The 26,541-nt window shown below is 33.7% G+C and overlaps 2 protein-coding genes across 3 annotated transcripts; one reads left to right on the forward strand and one right to left on the reverse strand.

Annotated features, from left to right (window-relative positions):
- Positions 1-15,308: 15,308 nt before the first annotated feature.
- On the forward strand, positions 15,309-17,719 carry CCX4 (cation calcium exchanger 4). Its single transcript, XM_078307795.1, has one exon. The coding sequence runs from the start codon at positions 15,622-15,624 to the stop codon at positions 17,545-17,547; it is 1,926 nt and encodes a 641-aa protein (XP_078163921.1). The 5' UTR covers positions 15,309-15,621; the 3' UTR covers positions 17,548-17,719.
- Positions 17,720-18,361: 642 nt separating this feature from the next.
- On the reverse strand, positions 18,362-25,692 carry LOC144558924 (putative lipoxygenase 6). Of its 2 annotated transcripts, none has more exons than XM_078307794.1 (10): positions 25,145-25,692; positions 24,014-24,303; positions 22,637-22,874; positions 21,711-22,034; positions 21,523-21,608; positions 21,329-21,436; positions 20,361-20,665; positions 19,696-19,962; positions 19,038-19,494; positions 18,362-18,927 (listed from the first exon to the last, which is right to left on the reverse strand). In XM_078307794.1, exons 1-10 carry the CDS (start codon positions 25,509-25,511, stop codon positions 18,622-18,624), a joined length of 2,748 nt encoding a protein of 915 aa, XP_078163920.1. In that variant the 5' UTR covers positions 25,512-25,692; the 3' UTR covers positions 18,362-18,621. The 2 variants fall into 2 exon arrangements, with proteins under 2 accessions (XP_078163920.1, XP_078163919.1); XM_078307793.1 differs by having other exon boundaries at positions 20,313-20,665; positions 25,145-25,690.
- Positions 25,693-26,541: the final 849 nt, after the last annotated feature.

Here is a 26,541-nt window from a genome sequence, read left to right on the forward strand (position 1 = left end):
TTGTTAATTTTTTATCTCATTAGTACATTTCAATTTCAATTTCAATTACAGCGCATGTATCATTGTATCTACTACTACTCTTTTCCCTTTTTTGTCCCCCAGAGTTTAAGGGGTGAAAACAGTGGAAATAAAATTTAGGAAATGGGAGAATTTCATTTCCTTTAAAGATCTATCTTCTATGATTTGTTTCCTAGTGGATAATTATTCCTGGTTGAATAATTCAGTGGGGTCACGCACTCACGTGATATACAGTAAAGATTTCTAATGCGACTATGCGAGATTATTTGCAGAAATTATATACTCCCTCTTTCCTTTCCTTTTTTTAATTTATTTAATTATGATGGACAGGAATGCTAAAAGGACTTGCCCAGGACGCTAAGCCTTATAATAAACAAAGCCCCAGAAAGAATAAACAACCAATTAAATGGTATCTGTCATTGTTTATGGCCCCAGATTGGTGCTTGTCTTGCTAGACACTCAATCAAATGGGGCCAGAGAAATACAATTGTTGGCGCTTTTCCGAATCAGACAGAGAGTTGAGCTTGTGCTCACTTCTGGTTTTTGTTCTGTTTCATAAATAAGGAAATGAAATACAATTAATCACCAACATTTTATCATGTCCATATATCTTGAACAAATGGATTTGACAGTTGGACTTTTCAGAAAATTAGAGACAGGTTGCATATATTGACAAGGAATTATTTGATCAACTGCATATTATAACTCGTTATTATAAATTATAATCTTAGTTACGTTCTTGATCGTTTGATCCATTTTGTTTTGATAATATTTTTACTGTATGAAAATTATCGCTGACCAAATATTTTTCAAGTAGTAGTAAATTTTATAAATGGCGTATTTAAATGACAAAAAAAAAATTATAACTGTAGTTTTCTAGAATATTCTAACTATAAATATATTATTTGTCAATATTACTCTAACTATAAATATATTATTTGTCAATATTACATAATTTACTTAAAATAATAATGAACGCCATTTATTGCAAGAGATGTTCACTCCTTGCATCTACTGTATCATTTTTTTTCTTTAAAAGACACTAGGTTTGAAAACTAATAGCTATTTTTGTTTTTTTGAAAAATAGTGGTATTACCACCGATTTCATAGAAATCAAGCATATTTGATATGGTACCTAAAATTGATACCAAAATCAAATATGAAAAGTTGTACATCAAGTCATCATCAACAAACATAAAAGCATACAAATAGAGATAGTACCACAGCAAAAACTAAATGGGAAATAAAATGAATACTAAGCCAAAGAACAAGTCTCAAAAAGCAAGCATATCATAGAAGACTAGTAATCCAATAAATCCTCATCCGACAGCACGTCTCCAGACATATGATCTGGGGGGTTGCCGGCTCCAAGAGCTTGAGTGGCCTCTGCCTCCGCCAGTATCTGATCTGGAAGGTCCTTAACATCACATGGAAGCATTAGACTTAATTTTAAGTATGAATTGTTAGAGCTAGACTTACACCAAAAAATAGCTAAAGATATTATCTTAAATCCTAATGTTTTAGCAGAAATGGAAGTAGTATTATCATTAAAAATAACTCGATTTCGTTCCAACCAAACAGTCCATAAGATGGCTCCCCTTAACAATTCTACAAGGAGTATATCTTTTAAGGGGATAGAAGCATCAAGTAACCACAAATTATCTAAGGAATTACATGTAAAGGGGAATGAATTGTATGTTGCAATCCAATTCCATATCAATCGTACATATAAACAATGTATAAATAAATGGTCAGTACTCTCATGTTGGTCACAAAAAGCATAAGTAAGATATCCTGGCCATCCTTTTTTTGCCAAGTTAACCTTAGTGAGAATTTTATCTCGTCGGACAAGCCAAAGAAATATTTTAATTTTTAAAGGAATGTGAGATTTCCAAATGATATCATAATCAGAATTTGGAATACCACCATACTCTAACCATTTATAAAAAGAATGAACAGTGAAAACTAATAGCTATTAAATAAAGGGAAAATATTTAAGATGAGAAAAAAAAATATACAATCAGTTTATGTGGAAACTAAAAAAAGGAATGCATAGTTAAAATAAGCGTGACGCGTGACGGGATGAATCATCCAATGAAGGTAGATGTTGTTGCATAGTTTATTTATACTAGAAATTCTCACGTAAAATTTATAATTTATAAATAGGGTTAAATAGGATACTTTATTTAACAACTAATGACAACTGACTTCAAATTTTCGTTAAGAAAACTAAATTTGTGTATCTAAATATATACCTAGTTCTATGGTTGATATGCATCGTGTATCGAATTTGGTGCACATAACATTATTTGATAACTGAGGACATATAACTTCAAATTTCGTTAATTAAGAAAGTAAAAATAAATTTGTATATGTAATTCTATATGATTAAATTAATGCATCATGTATCACATTTTGTGTATTTAAAATTATTGGTCAACAATCAAATATCAACGGAACTATTTAAATCGTTGATTATTCAAAGCACTCAATCAATGACAATTAACCAATCAATTTTTAGATTGCATAAAATCCGATAATATAAAGAACACATCTACACTTTGATAACCGCTTAGTCGGTCATCGGTTTATTCAAATAATATTGTCTATAACAAGCATACTCTATAAATAAATTATATTTAGATTTTAGGAAGAGGAGTTCAAATCAATTATCATAGTAAACTGCATCTAGCAGCTGCCATTAGACCGATTCCAAGCATATTCCAATTAAAATTTAGAAGAAAAAAATTAATAGAAAAAGAAGCATATTGCACTGAAAATAAAAAAATAAATTCCGAATTCTCGAATGATGTGCGGCATAATCTGTGCCGTTTAAATTTAATCGGACGGCTCATGTTTGCAATAACAGCAAGCTGCTATCATTCAATTGCAGTAGAATTCGGATCCCTCAGGATTAGAATTAGACAGACCTAGGGGTGTCAATGGTACCTTTTTAGCCGTTTACCCGACCCGTATCGTATTCGATAAGACGGGTATGGGTAAGGTTTTTTTTTCGTTAGCTTATTGGGTATGGATATGGATAAGAATTTTTTTTCGTTAAATAAATGGATAAGGGTATGGATAATGACTATTTCGTACCCGTTACCCTATAGGGTAATTATAAAATCCAAATATATATTCAATTCAATTCAATTTTCAACCCACTTAAATGTATATTTAATTCAATTTCCAACCCACTTAAATGTATATTCGTGTTTTTGAATTTTTATTCTTTATAAAAAATAATTTAGTTGGAATTTATTGCACATTTATTTTATTTTTTATTAGAAATGCAATTATATATGTGTTAAAATGAATGAGTTTTTGATATTTAATTTGTAAAATATAATAAAACTAATTATTATACTAGTATTATTCATTATTCACCCGCTACCGTTTCGTTACCCGATAATATTAACGGGTAAGGGTAGGATAGGATAAGATCAATTTTTAATGGGTATGGGTAGGATATGAATAAGATCAATTTTAATAGGTATGGGTATGAAAATGTCTCCACCCGACCCGTACCGTAAGACCCCTAGGTCACAGACCCACTGTACATCCGTGAATGCAATATGTGGCTCCAAAATATTATTTGTTTTCCCTACCTACTTAAGCAAATAAATATTGAGCTTACAATAATCAATTAATCATTCGTTAGGTGCGCGCGGTGCTTGGCTTTGGCTATTTTAAGACAAATGCGAACATCAAACTGGACATTTCCTACTACACGGATATTTAGTCATTATACCAGAGCCCACTCGAGATGCTTCATATTTTCCTATGAAACAATTGTTACATGTACACAAAGCTGAGCTCCTATATATACCAAATACCCAACTTTATGATTGCAAACTAAGGAATTGAGATCATATCAAACCTTTTCATGATTAAAATGATGTGAAGAGATGGTTCGCTACGTGTCAGCATTTGTATATTTAAAATTTTGCACTTTTACATGATTACATCATAGGAGAGCTCAATTGTCTCATTATTTCCGTAATACGTTCATTCCTTACATCTTTATTTTCAATTTTCAAGTTGAAACAAACAATTCAAAATGATATATATATTAAAATGTGTTGGAGACAAGAATCTACCTTTCATCTAGTAACAAAGACACGTAACTTACATGTGAGAGGTTATCAGTTTGAAACTCATAAAGTGAAGAAATCCTATGTCATATACTCATATACACAAGGATTTGGAAGTGTGTTGAGTGGTTTAACTTCTAACTTATGATTTCAAAAATATGTTGGAGATCAAATTTTATATTTTTTGGAAATTTTTTACTATTTTTTTTATATATATATAAAATTATTGTTCTTTTTATGGTCCAAAATGTCATGAAAAATAATAATTTTGTACCTATCTAAAAATGTAAAATTTGATTTCCAAGTACATTTTATAATGAATATTATGTTAAACAATTTATATTGTCTATTTGAACTTTAAAAATAGAAATAAGAATGTAAGATATTATTAAAGCAAGGAATCGATGAGGCATTTGAATGAACCTAACCATTGTATAATATAGATTGGACTAGACTCAAACTCAGATCGTTACATTTATCCATTTGCAATTTGAGAACGCAATGTGGGTTCCTCTTGCATAATCTTTGATCTTTCGGCGGTTAGTAAAGAGGTATTGTTGTTAATTTGTTATGGTTGCAAAACATGATTACTCTTAATTAGTCTGATATGAGCGTGGATCACGGATAGCACCTACTGGTGGTTACTTGGCACAAGCATATGAAATTCCATTCAATTTTTGAAGGAAATTTCACATTATGCCTAAGTCCCTAGCTAGATCCCTTGACCAAGACACATCATGGAAAGATTGCTAAAAGCACCGACAACTCCGACAATCTGACATGTTAGATTGAAAATGGAGTCTGACATATGTGTTTAATTGAATATTTAAGCATCTTGATCAAAAGCAGCTTAGCAAAATTGGTGGCCAAGTATATTTCTAATTTCTAAGCATCTTATGTTTGACAAATAAAGTATTTACTAAGAAGGTAAAATACATTATAGTTGATAGTACTGAAGTAATTAAATAAACTAATTTTAATTATATATAAATATCATATTGACTTCGTTTAATTACTATGCAGCAAGTGAAATAATAAATTGAAAATATCAAACTTAACAAATTTGTTACTTTAAATATATTCTGCCTCCTGAAGTAATTTTACATTATTCCACTTTTAAATACTTCTAATGCATTCAAATACTTAAATTATTGTAACTTTATTTACCAAACACAATGAATTTAAACTCCACACTCTGGGCGTGTTTGTCATTTCTCTACAATCACATGACTGGATGGGCATATAAATGAGTTTGGCTAATATAACATCAGTGTCATTTTAGCATATATAATACAAACTCTAAAACCTATTAAATTGACTTCGAACGACTAATAACCTGTTCAAATCAATTTATATTATGAGTGATGCGTTTATATACAATTTTTTTCATATTTTCGAGTTATTTTAGTATCAAATCAAGCGGTAAAAATATTGAAAAATGAATGTATTAAAATTAACTTAAAAACTCACACATTTGACCACTTGACTTAATACTAAATAAATTCGAAAAGTTATAAATTTTGCATGTAAATACACAACTAATGAAATAGATTAGTTTGAACGGCTTGAATTCATCATTTAAAGTCGATTTGATAGGTTGTAAAATTGGTGTTATATAGGTTGAAATGACACTGATGTTATACTAGCCAAACTCCATATAATTAAATTCGTTAGTTGTTACAAAAGACAACATAAGCTACGGAGAGCAATTTCTAGTGTATATTCTGATCAAGTTTTTATTTTTTTTAGGAGAATATGATCAAGTTAATTGTAAGCAGCCGCGGAGCCAAATTTTCGAACTATGAGGATTAAATATATATATATAGATGTTGGCTAAGATCAAAGTGATAGTTCCTGAGCTTTGGTGCTACCAATTCGTTTTTTAATTTTTAAAGTTCAAAACATCGATCCGAACCGTTCAAGTTGTTCTCCATATTAAATTCTGCTTGGAGACCAAATTTTATATTTTTCTGAATTTTTTTACTATTTATTAAGCCACTTTGAAAATCGCTGATCCAACGGTGGCTTAACAAAACAGTAAAATCAGAAGCCACCGTTGGATCAGCTGTTTTCAAAGTGGCTTAATAAATAGTAAAAAAATTCAGAAAAATATAAAATTTGGTCTCCAAGCACAATTTAATATGGAGAACAACTTGAACAGTTCGGATCGATGTTTTGAACTTTAAAAATTAAACAACGAATTTGTAGCACCAAAGCTCAGGAACTACCACTTTGATCTTAGCCAACCTCTATATATATATATATATATATATATATATGAGTTAGGCTGGGGTGCTATGGATAGCATAGTGGCCTCTATGCTACGGCTCAATATTCGAGTTTTTAAAATCCAAACGGTCGATCCGAACCGTTCATCTTATTCTCCATATTAATATCTGTTTGGAGACCAACTTTTATAATTTTCTGAATTTTTTTACTATTTATTAAGCCACTTTGAAAATCGCTAATCCAACGGTTTTACTGTTTTGTGCAGCCACTGTTGGATCAACAATTTTGTAAAATACTTAATAAATAGTAAAAAAATTCAGAAAAATGTAAAATTTGGTCTCCAAGCAGATATTAATATGGAGAATAAGATGAACGGTTCGGATCGACCGTTTGGATTTTGAAAACTCGAATATTGAGCCGTAGCATAGATGCCACTATGCTATCCATAGCACCCCAGCCTAACTCTATATATATATATATATAGGGAGAGAGAGATGAGCTACGCTACTCCATGAAGTATAACACGTTGGTGCTCCATGACACTATATTTTTATTTTGAAAATCCAAACGACCGATCCGAACCGCTCAACATGATCTCCATATTGAAATGTGCTTGGAGACCAAATTTTATATTTTTTGGATTTTTTTACTATTTATTAAGCAATTTTGAAAATCACTAATCCGATGGTCTAGAATTTTTTACTGTTCACAGCAAAACAGCAATTTTAAAAATTACTTCATAAATAGTAAAAAAAAAATCCAAAAAATGTAAAATTTGGTCTCCAAGCACATTTCAATATGGAGATCACATGTAATGGTTCTGATTGGTCGTTTGGACTTTCAAAATGAAAATACGGCGTGAAGTACAAACGCGTTTTACTTCATGAAGTAGCATAGCTCATCTCTCTCTCTATATATGAGGGTCAATCATATAAAAAAAATTTAATATAAAATGGGAATTAATTTTACTCTAAATTATATATAAAATCATATATAAATATAAAAAATTTAAAAAAATGAAATGAAAGCGAATTGATGCCATACTCTTTACCTCCGCCTCTGATTGTAAGTGCAGCAGTATAGGGGATACCTCGATACCTATAGTACTTCCATTAATTTGTCCATGCATAAGCTCAAAAATCTGAAATAACAGTGAAACTCTTTAGTTTGGTCACTCCAAAATTTAAATAAATCACGTATACATTATGAAAATAATCTATATTTTAACGGCAGACTTAGTATAGTGATATGAATAGTAACGGATTCAGAATTTCAGTTAGAAATAGACACAAAATACTGACAAAAGTAGTGAAAAAAAATGTGACGTGACTAACACACCGTAACTTTTGATTACGTCACATCATGGCACGACACATTACTAAAATTTATTTTTACATGACGTGACTAAAATGGTGGATAACATTTACGTCACGTGTGATCACGCCGTGATCACACGTGACGTTGCTGATCATGTTTAGATATTGTTTCAAGTTTTAAGTTAGTTCAAAGAAAATAATAATAAAATATACCAAAAAAACATAAGAATCTATTACAAAATAAATTATAATTAATAAATAATATTGAAAAAGTTGATCACATAACATGATTGAGATGGTGAAGGATAGTCACGCACATGAATGATTACGTCATGCAACACGCGAGTCATTTCACATGATTGGCACACATGACGTGACTTGACGAAACTGTTAACGACATGACCAATTTTCTTCTCTAGACAAGAGTGTAAATTTCTTTCTTTTAGCGAATCGAAGCGGAGCAGTGGACATCTTTTTTTTTTTTTTTTTTTTCCTAGTGAATCAACGATTTTTCTTAGCGAAGTAGCAGACCAAATCACACCTTTTTTTCTTTCTTTCTTTTCAGTGAATCAGTTTAATCTGACTTTCTTTTTAACGTGATTTTTTTCTACTGGACTGTGAATTAATCCAGTGATAGGTCTTATTCCCATTCAGGGATAGACACAAGTATAAAATTCCATTAGATCAAAAGAAAAAATTTGAATCCAGAGATAGATATTTGTCTGCCTCCGTGTCTCTTTAGATCTGCTGTTGAACATGAGTCTGTCTCTCTACGAAAATATAGTATGTTTAATTTTTAAGAATAATATCTAAAAAATGTTAAAGTGTACTGTGACCTTTATTATAAAAAAAATATTTGTTAGATGAGAATGTATTTAAAATGTATTTGTGCGTTATGCTTTTAATAAACTGGCAATATACTCGCACGATCCGGCAGACGTGATATTTTTTCATGCATCTATTTTTTTTTTTTTTTTTTTTTTTTTTTTAACATGTGCACTTTATACTTTATAGCATAGAAAAACGCTAGACAGAACCCCGATTTTTTTAAAAATATCCATTAAAAAAATTAATTTAATAAAAATAATCAGATTTGAACAGAAATTTTAAAACTATCCAGATCGCGGATTTTTTCCGCGCTCCGGAATTTTTATTCCGGGCCGCAGAAAAAATTCGCGCTCAGAAAAAAAAAATTAATTTTTTATTCCGAGCGCGGATATTATGCGCGGGCCGGATTTTTAATTTTTTTTTTTTTTTTTTTTTTTTTGTAGAGTTTGGAGGAAAAAAAATTATTTTTTTGGTCCAACTTTGCACCTCTGGTTAACATATCAAAACACCTTCAAAAATCATGAAAATTTACCGACATGCATTCTTGACTTCATAGAATAAGATTGTAAAGTTTCATACAAAATCTCAAAACAGATCGTGAGATATCGGCTCTCAAAAATTGCCCGTACTGCTGAACGAGTGCTTCTGACCCCAACTTTGCACCTCTGAATAACATACCAAAACACCTTCAAAAATCATGAAAATTTTCCGACATGCATTCTTGACTTCATAAAATAAGACTGTGAAGTTTCATACAAAAGCTCAAAACAGATCGTGAGATATCGGCTCTCAAAAATTGCCCGAACTGCTGAAGGAGTGCTTCTGAGCCCAAATTTGCACCCCTGATTAACATATCAAAGCACCTTCAAAAATCATGAAAATTTACCGACATGTATTCTTGATTTCATAGAACAATATTGTGAAGTTTGATACAAAATCTCAAAACAGACCGTGAGATATCGGTTCTCAAAAATTGCCCGAATTGCTGAAGGAGTACTTCATGATTGAAGGTGTTTTGATATGTTAATCAGAGATGCAAATTTGGGTTCAGAAGCACTCCTTCAGAGAGAGTTCAGTTTTGTTATGTTTGAGTTTTGATTTGTTATGTTCAGTTTTATTATTTTCTTAGTATATGTTTTATTATGTTTCAGTTTTCAGTTTTGTTATGTTTCATTATTTCATGGTCTATTTTGAGATTTTGTATGAAACTTCACAGTCTTGTTCTATGAAATCAAGAATACATGTCGGTAAATTTTCATGATTTTTGAAGGTGCTTTGATATGTTAATCAGGGGTGCAAAGTTGGGCTCAGAAGCACTCCTTCAGCAATTCGGGCAATTTTTGAGAGCCGATATCTCACGGTATGTTTTGAGATTTTGTATCAAACTTCACAATATTGTTCTATGAAATCAAGAATACATGTAGGTAAATTTTCATGATTTTTGAAGGTGCTTTGATATGTTAATCAGGGGTGCAAATTTGGGCTCAGAAGCACTCCTTCAGCAGTTCGGGCAATTTTTGAGAGCCGATATCTCACGATCTGTTTTGAGCTTTTGTATGAAACTTCACAGTCTTATTTTATGAAGTCAAGAATGTATGTCGGTAAATTTTCATGATTTTTGAAGGTGTTTTGGTATGTTAATCAGTGGTGCAAAGTTGGGCTCAGAAGCACTCGTTCAGCAGTACGGGCAATTTTTGAGAGCCGATATCTCACGATATGTTTTGAGATTTTGTATGAAACTTCACAGTGTTATTTTATGAAGTCAAGAATGCATGTCGGTAAATTTTCATGATTTTTGAAGGTGTTTTGGTATGTTAATCAGAGGTGCAAAGTTGGGGTCAGAAGCACTCCTTCAGCAGTTCAGGCAATTTTTGAGAGCCGATATCTCACAATATGTTTTGAGATTTTATATGAAACTTTACAGTCTTATTCTATGAAGTCAAGAATGCATGTCGGTAAATTTTCATGATTTTTGAAGGTGTTTTGATATGTTAACCAGAGGTGCAAATTTGGACCAAAAAAATATTTTTTTTTCCTCCAAACTCAAAAAAAAAAAAAAAAAAAATTTAAAATCCCGCCCGCGGATAATATCCGCGCTCGGAATAAAAAATTAATTTTTTTTTTTTTCGGGGCGCGAATTTTTTCTGCGGCCCGGAATAAAAATTCCGGAGCGCGGAAAAAATCCGCGATCTGGGTAGTTTTAAAATTTCTGTTCAGATCTGGTTATTTTTATTAAATTAATTTTTTTAATGAATATTTTAAAAAAAATCGGGACAGAACCTAACGTTATTATCCAGACATATCACACTCCTTTATCTTATAAAGATTCTGACGGCTGCGATAGTGTATTTTGAATGGATGCTTTAATCAGCGCACTGACTTAATTTTAAAAGAGGGGGTTTTCTCTTGCCGCGCGCGTCCGCTCTTTCGATATGATGAAATTTGTATTAATTTTGAAATTACAATTTTTTTAGTGATGAAATTACAAATTCACGAGCGACGAAATTGGTGAGAATCATAAGTAAATGGAACGACATCCCAATTAATCGGATCTACACCTGTGTTGCAAATTAATTTACACAATACATCCTGAAAAACAGAGAAAAATAACATAATATCAATCACCAAACCTCCATTGAGGGATAAATTTATAAAACCAACAACCACATATTTTAACCAAAACTTCTGTTTGGTAAACTATACAAATAATTGACAGCCAGATATTCCTTTTATGGTAATTTTTTTTAGTTTTTCTTCATTGGGTTAAATTGACATGCTTAACTTGATAACTCCAAGGGACTAAAAGCTAACTTCCAATGACAAATTAGATTTTGTATAATGATTATCTTTTGAAGATATTGCTCCCTTTCTCGTAAATTTTCTCACAGTGATATCTACATTTTTATTTTCATTTTTATGATGCAAAAATCAGTGCATACTATAAGAATTTGTGAATATTTGCGAGAGGAAAAAAATGATCATTGTCAAGAATAAGCTGACATCAATTATTATTTTCAAGAGTATCGTTATTATTAACATAATATATGTACGAGTATAGCGGCGCTGTTAAGCACTTTTACTCTTACAAATACTCTCAGTATATATATATATATATAGCAAAATCCATTAGGATGACGCGCATGGGGAACAAGTCAGTTTTGTCAGCATCCTTAAGAATTAATATTGACATTCCATAGATTAACCGAAATTCCATGCAAATTTATAAAATTAGCAGGAAGCAAAATAAAAAATAATGTAATGTCAAACAGTTCAAGGGATCAGACCACAAGAGAAAAGAAGATATATAATGAGAAATGCTAAATTTGGTTTCTAATTGAGGTGAACTTAGGATGTATAATAAGCAAAATGATGGATCATTTGTTAGTTTAAAATCATGGTATTGACAGTGATTATAATTAAGGAAGCACCTAAAGTGGCATAAATTTGAAATTGTACTTTAAATCATGGATCTAAGAAGAATTACTAAATACCTGCATGTACCTGATATACTCCCTTTTAGAACTTTTGCTATAGTTGGTGTTTCCTTGTTATTATTTACCATTTCTCTCTATATTCACTTCAATTAATTAACTTATAGTAATTACCAACCTTGTTCGAAAGAAAGTATCGTTTCTAAAATCACGAACTTTAGACCTGACATAGGCAATATATATAGGTCCCATAAAAAAAACTCCGAGATTTATTTTTTTTTTTTTAAAAAAGAGCGCCCCCCCCCCCCCCCCCCCCAAAAAAAAAAAAAAAAAAATGTAAACAATATTACTGTTTATAATGAGGGAGATCTAAAAATAATTGATCATACGGTGTGTTACCCCTATATATGACTCCATACCCGTATACTATACGTATCATTCCGTATCGTATCTTATACAATACCCGTATTCATGCAACATAGATCATATCTTCAAATTCAGTATTTTCCAAATTAGCTCCATAAACATGTTTAAGCAACCGAGTAGAGTAAAAATGCTCCCTTGTTTTCATGCTCCAATCATACTTAATATTTATATTTATTTTTAAAGTTCAAACAGTCAATCCGAGTCGCTCAAAATGATTTTCATGTTAAAATGCGCTTGAAGATTTTATATTTTTGGAAATTTTCTACTTTTTTTAGATAAATACAAAATGGTATAAAATCTTCCGAGAACATTAATTTGATAGGTACAAAATTATTGGGTTTTTTTTTCAGAAGATTATAGATTAAAAAAAATAATAGTTTTGTACCTATATATAAAAAATAGTAAAAGGTCTTCAAAAGTCGCTAAGTACATTTTAATATGAAGACCATTTTGAGTAGTTTTGAATCGACTCTTTGAAGTTTGAACTATGAAAACATAAATAAAAATATGAGACGTAATTGGAATACAAAAACAATAAGATAATTTAATCCTACTCTAACTTGAATAGAGTAAGATAATGTTACTATCTTGGCTAACATATTTGGTAACAGAGAATTAGTATTCTTGTTAATATTAAATTATTGGATGATTTAACTTCCGAGGTTGGTTCAACAAACAGTAAACAGTTGGTAACAATTTCAATCGTTTGATTTTAACAGCTGCAAAAAATAATTTTTGAAGTGACACCAGTCTTGAACGATAAACAAAAACATTATTTAAAATGACATGAATTTGAGGAGTTACAGGGGATACATAGATCCATTTTTTCTAATCGGGCCATTACATTACATTATTTTTATTTTTGAAGTTATCGAAACTGCTCAGTATAATTTTCATATGAAAATATAATTGAAAACAAAATATTATTTTTTTGTTACTTTTTAATTAATTTTTTAAATAGATTGAAAATCACTTGATTTAAAAAATTTATATTATTCGGAAGTAGTGATTTTCTATCTATATAAATAAATAGTAAAAAAATAAAAATCTAAATTTTAGTTACCAAGTACATTTTTTATGGCAATCATGTTAAACAATTCTGATTGATTATTTAGACTTTAAAAATCGAAATATAAAACCGTAGTACATATATAGAGATCAACGCTATGAATAGTACCGTATCCTTACTCAAACAAATATATCTAGAAGTAAACCATTACCCTATTAATTTACTTTTAAGTTCTCATTTGATAGAATCTTTGTCATTTAATGAAAACAAACACAAAAAAGTATTTAATTTTGAATAGCATATCTGTCATCCAGATAAGATCAATGTTGCAACTGAACAACCGCAGCAACGCTCCATGCCTCTGCTAGTCCGCTCACATAATGATGCAAGCAAAGAACTGTCATGATCTCCGGCTCATTAAATTGTACTACATGCAGTTTTGTAATTTAAAAAAAAAAAAAATAATGGATTATGGATGGTTGAAACTTGAAAGAATTCATTATATAAATATAGGGGAATTTTCCATGGACACAGTGAAGCAGCGAAGACAAAAACTACACGTGTGTGGAGACATTATATACTTGTTTCAATATATCCTTCCAATAGTTTTTTCATGGTTTTGTGATTCTACGATTATATATGAGAAATAGATTTATTAAAAATATAAACAAACACAGAAAAAAAACATTATAAATGTATTCTAGCATAATTTTAAGGACAATATATGTATTACTTGTTGGAGTTAGCACATATTGATATAATATGCTAATGTAAAAGACACAAGTTAGAGTTCATCAATCTTTTTTTGTGATCTTAAGTTTACAAAAGGAGGCCTAAAATGAATAAAAGTACACACAAGCACACTTTAAATGCATTCTAGCTTAATTTTATTCGTAATATTTGTTGTATCTAATTTATTTAGCACAAAGAAATGTATACACATGTTAAGACATAATCTAGTCTATTTGTCAATTTTGATGCTTTATGATCGAAACGAGGTCTAAATTGATTAAAAAATTATGAACAGACACACAAATGAAAATGCATTATAGTATAATATATGCATAATTTTTATTGTATTTGTTTAATTTAGCACATTTAAATTTAGGCCTATGTAAAAGATTTAAATTGAGTTTATTTGTCATTTTTTAGGATCTTACAATAATAAATGAGGCTTAAATTGATTGAAAATATCAAATCTGTAAATGCATTAATTATATCAGAATTTTATGCATAATATATTTTGTATTAATTTGATTTAGCAATGACAAACTTATACAGATGTAAAAGATGAGTTTCAGTTTATCTCTCTGTTTCGCTGTTCTAGCTAATGACCATATGAATGGCCTATGGCCTAGATTGATTATAAACATTTAAATACACAACAACATGTTGTAAATGCATTTTAGAATTTTTGTATGCACAAATGCTGAATATGACAATTGCAATTTAAATTATATAATGTAAAAATAATAATTAATTTAGCAATATTACTAAATCACAATCTTTTTAGAAGTACGTCATTTTTTTATTACTTTTAAGTGCTAATTTCATAGATGCAAAATAATAAATCAAAAAAATGTAAAATATTCAATACTTTCACTAACTAAAATTAAAATATATTTAAAGAATCAGAGATGAAGATATTTTGAAAAAAAATAAAAATATGATTGTTAAAATTATTAATATGAATATCTATTATTTTTATAAGAGGAGGGTTTAAATACCTCTATTTTTTGTGTCTTCACCATGTCTTTATTTTTAAAATATTAATAACTCAAAATTTAAATTATAAAGATGAAATGTGCTTCTGACTCATCTCTGTCTCTATCCCGAGTTGTGAACCAAAAACGGTGTAAAGGTCTTGCCGACTCCTCCACTAAGAAGCAAAAGGAAATTAACAGCCTATAAAAAAAGGCCCAGCCCATCAACAAAGAGGCCCTCTGCAGTACAAATTACTGCGACACCTTCCCAATTCCCAACTTTTCAACTTCTTAGCAATGCCCGTAAGTTAGTTGACAGGTGCGGAGATTTGTAAAGTTACCATTTCAACCCTGTTCGCACCGCGCTACGCCGTAAAGGAGAGGAGAGCTTCTTTCCTTGCTCTGGTCGTCGTCAACGTCAGCAGAGACGAAGGTGATGCTACTCTTTATTCCAAATCATAATCTCCTCCAAGTCGGATCCAATTAGAGATCCATTTTTCCTATTAGAACCCTGTTGCCAGTATCATTTTAATGGTCTTCACGAAGCCCTAGCTCGTAATCGTAATAATGGCTAGGGTTCGTCCGGTATTCAATGGATTATGCGTGATTGTGCTCCTAATATTCTTTTACAATAGAGGTGATGTTCTCAAAACCCCAATCCTTTTCTCGAATCACAAATTACCCCAAAATCTAGCCTTCCGGTCAGGGATTTTCCCTCATAGGAGGCTTCCTGAGCTCAATATCAGCAATTCAATAAGTAATTCGACTCAAAACCTTCTAATTGATGAAGAACCCCTGTTGGTTGACAACCCGGCAGTTGCATGTGCGGGCATAGACGACCATGTGGGGTATGCTAATCAGTGTGAGTTCCTGAAAGCTCATGGTCAATGCACATCTGGTGGTTTCTTTGATTACCTCACTTTCTTTTACTGCACTTGCGGCAATTTGCGTATCTTGGGTTTCGCAGTTCTCTTTGTATGGCTCGCTGCTCTGTTCTACATGCTTGGCAACACTGCGGCTGATTACTTCTGTTGTAGCCTAGAAAAGCTCTCAACTTTACTCAGTTTACCACCGACTGTAGCTGGTGTAACTCTACTTCCACTGGGAAACGGAGCCCCTGATGTATTTGCAAGCATAGCCGCATTTGTGGGGACCGGAGCTGGGGAGGTTGGCCTCAATAGTGTATTAGGTGGGGCTGTTTTTGTCACTTGTATAGTAGTTGGTGCAGTTTCTTTGACAGTGGCTGAGAAAAATGTACAAATTGATAAAAGGTGCTTCATTCAAGACATAAGCTTCTTTTTGTTAACCCTGGTCATTCTCTCTGTTATATTGATTGTTGGGAAGGTGTCTGTATGGGGTGCCTTTTTGTTTGTGGCCATTTATGTGGTTTATGCATTCACGGTGGCAGCCAATGAGATTCTGAAAAAACATTCAAGGAGACTAAAATTTGATGTGGTGACTCCTTTGTTACCAGTTGCTGGTAGTCTGTTTACGCATGGAAGGGAGGAGGATGGATCAATTTATAGCTCTTTACTAGAAGAGGACTCAGAAACCGAGGTACAGAATTTGAACACTTCCTTGCCTCAATGGATGTGGGCTTCTAACTTTGCCATGTACTCAAATCACGGGTTCCGAGGCAGTAATGCAATGGATTCATCTAGGCCTTTGTGGGGCTGGAGTGAAGAGAGGGAAGAAGAGACTGGTGCTGTAACCATATCTTTTTCCAAACTCTTTTTATACATGGAAATCCCATTGACTGTACCAAGACGTTTAACCATACCGATAGTGGAAGAAGATAGATGGTCAAAGAGATATGCAATTGCAAGCACCTTTTGTGCTCCTCTTCTGGTGGTGTTTCTCTGGAATAGTACCAGAGAGTACAGTAGTATATCTTCGTACATAAGCGGCGCTTTAATTGGCATGTTACTATCTTCCCTCACTTACATGTACACCAGCTCAGACCGCCCCCCTAGAAGATTTCTCTTTCCTTGGGTTTTAGGAGGCTTTTTAATGAGCATTGTTTGGTTTTACATAGTTGCAAATGAGCTTGTGGGGTTGCTAGTGTCATTTGGTGTAATTTTGGGGATAAATCCATCTATTCTTGGCCTGACGGTTCTGGCATGGGGCAATTCTATGGGGGATCTCATGTCAAATGTGGCTTTGGCAATGAATGGTGGAGATGGTGCCCAGATTGCCATGTCAGGTTGCTATGCAGGGCCCATGTTTAATACACTAGCTGGTTTGGGTGTTTCTATGTTGCTCAGTGCTTGGTCCGCTGCACCGAGTGTATATGTGCTGCCGCGAGATTCTTCTCTTGTATACACCATGGGATTTCTCATCTGTGGGTTGGTGTGGGCTCTATTGGTGCTTCCGAGGAGTGATATGCGGCCTAATAAGCTTCTGGGAACTGGCCTCATTACACTTTATTTGGTGTTTCTCTCAATCAGGGTTGGCAATGCTATTGGTTTAGTGCACTTGCCTGGGTTGGGTTGAGTTTTCCTTCTTTTTTTTTTTTTTTTTCTCAATTGGAATTATATTTTTTTTTCTTAGTCATTTAGACTGCACAGAAGTTAATGTATCTATCTGCTGTTATTTTTATGGGAAAATATGAGAAAAAAAAGATGGAATGACCGGAATATTCAAAGTAGACTTGAATACCAACAAATTGTGCCAACTTCTTTTTTACACAAAATTTCTTTACTACTATGAAATGGTAGAATTCTGTTTGTTCTGGTTAATCTCATTATACTATTGTTGGTTTAGATGGAACAGTATCCTTTCAATTGCACTGGACAATTTTTTTTATCAAGGATTTCATGTTATATATCACTAACAAGGTTGTCATGGTCCCATAAAAGTAAGTGATGCTATTTTAGGACAAGTATCAAGATGAATATTCTGTCATTAGATTGGCTATAGCTCCTTTTACCTGTCATTAGATTGGCTATAGCTCCTTTTACCTGTCTGGTATGCTGGTAGGCAATCACAAGGCATTACTGTACCTGTAGTGTGATTTTGCAATTACAAACAGCTGAAACAAAAATCATTCTATACATAGACACCTTGTCCCTTTTCATTCAAGTTATGTACGTATTATTTTTTTCCTGTCACCCAAAACTTGCATCACGGATCTCATTAAAAAGCTCTGTTAGGACAAGTATCAAGATGAATATTCAAGTTAATGAATATTCTGTCATTAGATTGGCTATAGCTCCTTTTACCTGTCTGGTATGCCGGTAGGCAATCACAAGGCATTACCGTACCTGTAGTGTGATTTTGCAATTACAAACAGCTGAAACAAAAATCATTCTATTCATAGACACCTTGTCCCTTTTCATTCAAGTTATGTACGTATTATTTTTTTCCTGTCACCCAAAACTTGCATCACGGATCTCATTAAAAAGCTCTATTACACATTTGCTCACAGACTTGCACATACCACACCAAAAATTTACAACAATATTACCAAGTTATCTAATACTGCGATATGGCTAACCAAATTCCTAGAAGTCTCTCATCCGTGGAGGTAAAAATAAATTTCCTAAATATACTAGTAAAAGAATGACATCAAATAGAGATGCTATTTGGCACACCACGGCAGGTGACCCCAGGTGAAGAGCTAGGTGCGAGCAACTCGTAAGGCAACACACCAGCACCACACCTGTTTCGCCTTGCAGGATCTGAGTTCCATTTTGAAATATCCTTCTCTGCGCGGGACACTGAGGCTGCAAACTCTCTCTGCAATCTGACAGCCCTCTTGTCAGATGTCCACAAAACAGCATTCTTGCTCCAGTCCTCCCCAAGGTACTCCTCATCCGGCGAGTGCGTTGACAGAGTGTCAACAACTGCCATAAATTTTGTTGCCTCTAGTACCTGAAAATGAAAACCATAAGGTTTAGTACTAGCAATTTACAGTCTCGGGTGATCTCTTTCTCTTTCTTTTTTCTTTTTTCTTTTTCCTTTTTCGCTTGTCTTTTACTTACCCCTGGCATAGCACCAAGAAAAAATCGATGCGGATCGGCCAAAAACTCTGCGTACTCATTAGTATTTTCATCTGGTAAGAGACGGCGAAGTAGGGGCGGCCGACTCGGTACGTACCCACCGAGCGGGTATTGGCCAAAGTTAAGTGCTGCATGTTGAGCTGATGCAAGCCAAATGAGGGTTGAAAGTATGGAAGCAAGATCGGTCGGAGTGGAGAGTGGGGGCCACCAAGGGGCATTATTGAGGTCGGCATGACCCACATGGATAGACTCCCAGTACCATGATTGGAGCTCTGTATCAGAGCGAATCTGGGCTGAGTCTGGGTAGTAGAGAGACACATAAGAGTTGACCCAGGTTTGAATTTCTGACCATAGTAATAGGCCGTCATTTGCATAAGGATAGTCATCAATAAGCAGCCGCAAACCATGTGGCTTGGTCGGGTCTTCAACAGCCACTCCCCTGAGTCATTGATTAAGAGAAGATTAGCATAGAGGTAATATTTATTTAGTCTTTTCATAATTTAAATGAAAAGAGATCTTGTTTCATCAAATAATTGCAGAAGTGTAGTCCCTTTTCATTATTATTATTATTATTTTATTTTTTTGGGACGGGTTGGAGGAGTATTTTGGTCAACTTTCAACTGTTTCCTTAAACACATACCTGCGTATGAGATCAGCGGGAAGGGATTCCTGGTCAAAGCGCCAGAACTGTCGATAATAGGCAGCACTCATCTCCATGCAATAGGGGCCTGGTGTGAAGCAGGATTCAATCACCCCTTCAGCATTAATCAAACTCTGCCTTGCCAAAGCATTTATCTCTAGAGTATATCGCGTGTGTGGATGCAGCAGTTTGTACACTGGGTGCATTGCACTTAGCTGTCGGTGTGCTGCCAGTATAAATGGTTCCATGACTGCATGTGTTCTCAACCTTTTCATTGAAAAAAAATTGTTAGATTGCTATTGCCTCATATGATCCTTGCTTGGTTCTACTTCAAGAGCAAAATATACTTGGTAAGGCATGAACAGGGATTAAATATAATGTTTCTGTCTACTGCTAGTTATACATTTATCTTTTTGCATTCTCTTACAATTGGGTGTTCAATCTTTAAATTTTCCAATAATTGGTTTCTTCAAGATTATGATAAAATATGCAAAGGAAAGAGGCCAAATAATGAAGGACAAGCATTAGATCTGAGGACAATTATAAATACTTGGGGGCGCATTAAGTGATCCACTTCTCTTTTCTGAAAATCATCTGACAGAAATTGAAGTGTGTACCAATGGTTTACTAGTTGGATAAATGATACAGGTTGTTGGAGTGTGTACCAATGGTTTACTAGTTGGTGGACTCCAGCATCGTTGGAGCTGACGTGTGCCTTGGCGAGCATCCAAAGCCAGTTGGAGGTGGCATCACAAGGAGGTGTAAGGACCTTGCTGGGACGGGGCCCACCTGGTTGGGATGGAGGAAGGCCCAACTCAATTGCTATAGGCTTCAGTGTACCAGATGGCCCCAGGAAGAAGATGGTTCTTGTTCCATATGTCTTGCGACCCTCCAACGCATTTATGCGGTCCACGAATGGAAGATAGATATCGTGGTAGTCTAGCACGAATAGCTTCCCTTCATCGATTGCCTTACATTTTGTTTTAAAAGAAATTAGAGGAATGTGAAGGTAACACACAGGACTCTGGAAATTAGTGAGCAAACCGGCAAAGCCTACCATTGGGGTGTTTTGAACATACCAGGGGTATATGTTTTTGGATTATGACTTGCAGAAGTAATTAATGGAGGACCGTTCCAAAGTTTGTACCTTGAAATGTTACAGGATTTGCATCACATTTTGCTTTGCTTCATCAGCAGAATACTATGTCTTGATGGGTATTTTACTTCACCAGTTCCATATTTTTTGTTTGGTATTATCCTTGGTTTTGTTAATTGATTGTATTTAGAAGGAATTTAATTCACAATAAGGAATAATTTTACAATTGATAGGTAATCAACAGAAGTAGGTGCAATCTAGGATTAATTGAAAATTATGATTATCTGAAACTTTATTATCATTGAGGATTTCTTGCAATTTCACTATAATATAAGTGGGTTTTAAACGGGGCAAATTGGGTATAACAAGAATTTTTTAATCATATGGGATTATGATAGTTGCAGGTACTGTACTGGTTGGTCAGGAACTGTAATCTCATGGATATGATGCTAATTAATTGCAAAATAGTTCAGTTCTGTGACATTTAAGTGACCGAATTAGAGTGTAGTTTGTTGTAAGGTGGTATCATGTCTGTACCTGTTGAACAGTAAGCCCGTTAAGGTGGCAGGTGATATGTTCCTCTGTTATGGCCGATTCAGGTGGGCCATACATATCCTGGTCTAGCTGGCTCACAGGAGGGAAAACCTACAAAAAATATGCCCTGTTTAGTCGGCACTAAATAAACAAATGGCAACATTGGCAAAATTACCCCCATCGATTAGAAGGTTTACCTTTACCCTATCGATGTTCACCGGGTTTATTCCTGCTACCATTTGTCGAGCAAATTCATCATCACGTAGCCATGCAAATTTATCCTCTGCAAGTGCAAGTCATTTGATCATTAGACATGAAAGCCTTGAAGGAAGCATCCACATCTTAAGTTTGTAAAGCATAGATAGACAAAGTAAATAATACTTACTAGAAAGGATCCTTGGCGTGTCATACCGAAGCATCCCTTCACTTGACTCTTGAATTTTTTGTACAAGTGGTATTTTGTTGAACAAATGTTCTTGCAAACCAAGCTTCAATTTGAGTCCCTCCTTGTAGAGATTATCTATGTGATGAAACCCTTGAAAGCTGTGTGTGTCGGCCGAAATGTTCGCAATAAGAGATGGAATAAGTGTGTGTAGAACTGCACGAAGTCGACCAGCTGAAAAGGCACCTTGTTTGAGTTCCTCAAATACTTCATCTCTTGGTACATAGATTGGATGTGGCTTTTCCAATCGGCTCTCAGCATACATATCTGTTTGGAAATGGTTTGAACATACGCTTGTTAATTATGATTATGTTGTGTTAACTGTTAAGGCGATCCCCTAAGTATCAATAACCTGATAGAATACTTAGCTGGTACATGAAACTAGGCCCCTGATAAGATTTATGAACTGAATACCTCCCTTGCTGACTATCTGATGCTATACAATGCATAATTAAGCTGATGGAAGGTGACTTTTGATAACATTTGTTTATTTTTAGAAGATACCATTTTGGTACAGTAATTCTTGATTGGATTTTTTATTTGGCTGAGAATGACCTACCTGTAAGATTCCAGTGCTGCTAGATTGGTAAAAGTTGGGTGCCCTTATCATTTTGACTTCTCTAGTTCTCCTACCAACCCAATATCTGGGTCAATAACTTCAGTCAAAGTCAACAAAATCATTGGATCAAAGCAACCTCAAAACTTAGTCTAACTTTCCAGGCAAAAATGTTCCAGGTGGATGATGTTGAATTATTCATATTATTTTCATATTCTTCTTATGATACTTATTCCACTCTAATTAAATAAATATAACTTAGGATTATTTGACTAGGTTGTTTGATCAAAATGAACGATATAGAAAGTTATACTTGTGTCCGTTGGATGCCGACCAGTACGGCACCGACGCGGGTATGGCATTTTCTCTCCTCCGGCTGTTGGCCTGACAAACTCCAACCCTTTATCTGGGTTACCCAAGTCATTATAAAGAGCGTAATCATAAATTCTGTCTGACAGCTTTCTTACACCAGTGCCGTCTCCTCTCAAATCACTTAGTTCCTTCTCTCTGAGTGCTCTTAGTCCAGGAGGTGTCTCAGATGGCAGGTATGGCTACAATTAGTTAATTCTATGTTATGAAAAAATATATTAATTAAATTAGGAACTAAAACAAAACTAAAATTCTGGATCCAAGGTACATTAGTAGGTCATAAATAATTAAGCACCGTCTCCTAGCTGTTGGAGTACACAGTGCACATGATTCCTAAAACTTCTAATAAATGAGGGGGTCCAGATGCAAATTACCCCTTTGCTTTGCTTTACTAGGCGAGTCACAACTCACAAGGCAAAAAAGGTTATATTATTCGTGCTTGTTATGCTGGTAGGTAATTAAAAAATATTCCCTATGAGCATTTCAAGAGGACGTGGCTACGGTGCTATGGGTAGCTAAGAGGCCTCCGTGCTACGGCTCGGATTTCAAGTTTTCAAAATCCTAACGGTCGATCCGAACCGTTCATCTTGTTCTCCATATTAATATGTGCTTGGAGACCAAATTTTACATTTTTATGAATTTTTTTACTATTTATTAAGCCACTTTGAAAACCCCTGATCCAACGGTGGCTTAACCCAACAGTAAAACCAGAAACTACCGTTGGATCAGCGGTTTTCAAAGTGGCTTAATAAATAGTAAAAAAATTCATAAAAATGTAAAATTTGGTCTCCAAGCACATATTAATATGGAGAACAAGATGAACGGTTCGGATCGACCGTTAGGATTTTGAAAACTTGAAATCCGAGCCGTAGCACGAAGGCCTCTTAGCTACCCGTAGCATATTAGCCAAAACCCATTTCAAGACGAGAAGATTAAAGCTCTGTATAGATATCTGCTGGTTAGGCTACTTAATCATTTTTATTAAGCAGAGAATAATTGAAAGTGATACTTCTAGACAAATATCACCACATGCGATTAATCTGCCTTTATGGCTAAAGAAGTCATGTTTTACTTTGCGTATTCAATTTTGAAATGGACAACCAACCAAAACAACACTTTCTACAATTTAAGAATTCAAGAATTCAAGAAACTTCCGTTGGTTTCAGACAGTGGATCAGATTGGCCCCACAAGGATCTGACAAGCTATTTAGTCTGTTCAATTATTTTTGAAATATAATATAACAGAAAACAATATTTTTACTTAAATACCTAATTCAATCTAATGCTTAATAAGTAAATATATGGGTATTGAATAACATACCTTGTTACTGAAGAAGATCCTTTTTGAGGCAAGGTCTTTCTCCGACTGGATCCATGAGTCGCATGCGAAATGCACCGGGCTCCACATGACCCCTTGTCCTTCTACCACAATGCTCTCAAGAAAGAACTCTTTCTGGTGCCGGTTCAGTACAGTCACAGCGCCCGGCTCGCCAAAGGCCGAATCCACCATGAACTCCACTGAGTACACCACCCGCTCTCCTTTGTTGCCGTTGCGTTTTTTGCACCAGTCTTTTATTGCCACCTCGCCACTCCTTATCGGATTTCTGGTTTCTACAGCAATATTCAGATCAGATTTTGGATTAATAAATGAAGGTCTTTATTTCATCCATGCAATTATGGAGCAGCTTTTTGGAGATGCAAAACAGAGAGCAATTTGAATTATTGGGACCGAACGCATCGATTGAATATACTAATAATACTGTACTGGGGTGGGACAATTGCTTATTCAGAGAAGAAAGTGACACATGTAAAGAGAAATCATCTATTAAATCAAGAGAGTATCCCTATAATTGATTGGATTATTTAAGTAGCACAAAATATATAATTGATTGGATTATTCAAATGCCTCCATTTTTTTGTGTTTTTATTATGTTTCTATTTTTTTTTAACTTTAAAAATTCAAAATAAAAACGTTGGATATAATCTATATCATTTTGTCTATTCACATGTAAAAAATTATGACATTTTAATTTTATTTTGAATGTCATCAAGAGCTTTAAAAAACATGCTAATATGGATAATTTCTAGACGTTGATTTTTCAACTTATTGATTTACATAAAAATAAAATTGAAATGTGATAATTTTTTATAAGCACATAGAAAAAATAACATAGATCACATCTAACGGTTTTATTTTGACTTTTAAGTTTTAGATTTTGAGTTATTAAAGTTTTGAAAAATAGAGGCATTTGAACCCTCCTCTAATCTTGTTAATTTATATAACCTTGCATTTTAATACTTCGACAGATCAATGATGGCAGCAAAAGGATTGGTAATAATTTCTAACTGCCGAAACCAAATAAAGAAAAAGACACTGAAATCAAATTTCCAAATAAAGATCAGAAATGCAAAATCCAAACAATATATAGAAATGAGGCACCAAATTACTCACCTGGATCGAATTGGGTGCTTATGAGCTCCAAAACCACATTTCTTCCAATCATATCAGAGAGCGCATCAAGATTATTAGCAATTGCATCCTTTATATCTTCCTTAAGCTTTCGCCTCACGGTCAAAACAGCACGTAACTTCCTTTTTACCGTCGTTTCCTCGGTTATTACCTTGATCTTGTCTAACTCTTCACTTATAGCTGCAACAATTACAGGTCTCTTTTTCATAGATTTCACAGGCCAGGTGTGTGTGTACCTAAATCTTCTCTGATCCGAGAAGAACAGAGTAGGTGTGTGTAAAGAGGAAGCTTTTGATTTCTGTTGGAGAAGCAAAGATATACTCTGAGCTTGGATCAGAGACGACGCCATGATTTTTTTTCTCAGGTAGAGATTTTTGGTCAGGGGAAGGGGGTTGGAGATTTTGGTCGTTGGGAGCAAGAGTTTAATATTTGAAAAGGAGACGAGCAGATGCTGAGAAGGTGAAGAGATCGGAGGGTAGTTATTTTGTGACTTTTATTTATGTAGGCATGCATGTTGGCGCCGTTCACATGCTCAGGTAACTGAGATTTTATTCAAATACTTTTAAGTTACCAGGTCAAATGTGAACAGAGTTGATTAATATGAGATTAATTTCAAAGTATCATAGTATTTTATTAAAAAATAATATATAAATATAATTCTTATTAAAAATAAATGAGAGTCAATGCACATCCACTCCTGATTCAAATCGTAATTTTTAAATCGGTTTTATCATTATGTGTTGATCAGATAATCCAAATAATATTCATCTAAATTATTACCTAATTCACCTTGGAGATAATAGGCCATCTTATAATATGGTATGCAATTTTCAGATAAAAGTCGGAAACATAATTATTTAAAATAAGGCCTAAAAGATCGCATTAAAAAAATTCAACGACATGATTATAATGTCACTCGTACGGAGTGGATAAGTGAATTGCATACTCAATATGGCACAAGTAGATTGCACATCACAAAAGCATATTGTACATGGAAAAACCTGTTTGAATTCATCTTTAGAAAATTCCTCTTGCATCCACTCCTAATTGTGTTTAGTAATTATGTTAACAAGTATGTTTGTATTCAATAGACTAGTTTTTGATCCAGTGACATCTACTGTGTGAGAGGTTGTGAATTCAAAATTCAAATTAAAAAATTCTTTATAAAAATTACATGTAAGTTGGAAGGCTAAACTTGTATTTTCAAAATGCATACTTCTCTTATTATGTTAGCATAATTTTTTTAACAGATATATTGTACCTATAAACAATTAGCTAAGAAGTTACTTCAAACATAAAATTATAAAAATAAAAAAAGGGTGGGACCACCGTGTATATAAAATTATAAAAATAAAAAAAAGGGTGGGACCACCGTGTAT

Source organism: Carex rostrata, chromosome 9 (assembly GCF_964058835.1).
Source record: "Carex rostrata chromosome 9, lpCarRost1.2, whole genome shotgun sequence".
Taxonomy (NCBI): Eukaryota; Viridiplantae; Streptophyta; class Magnoliopsida; order Poales; family Cyperaceae; genus Carex; species Carex rostrata.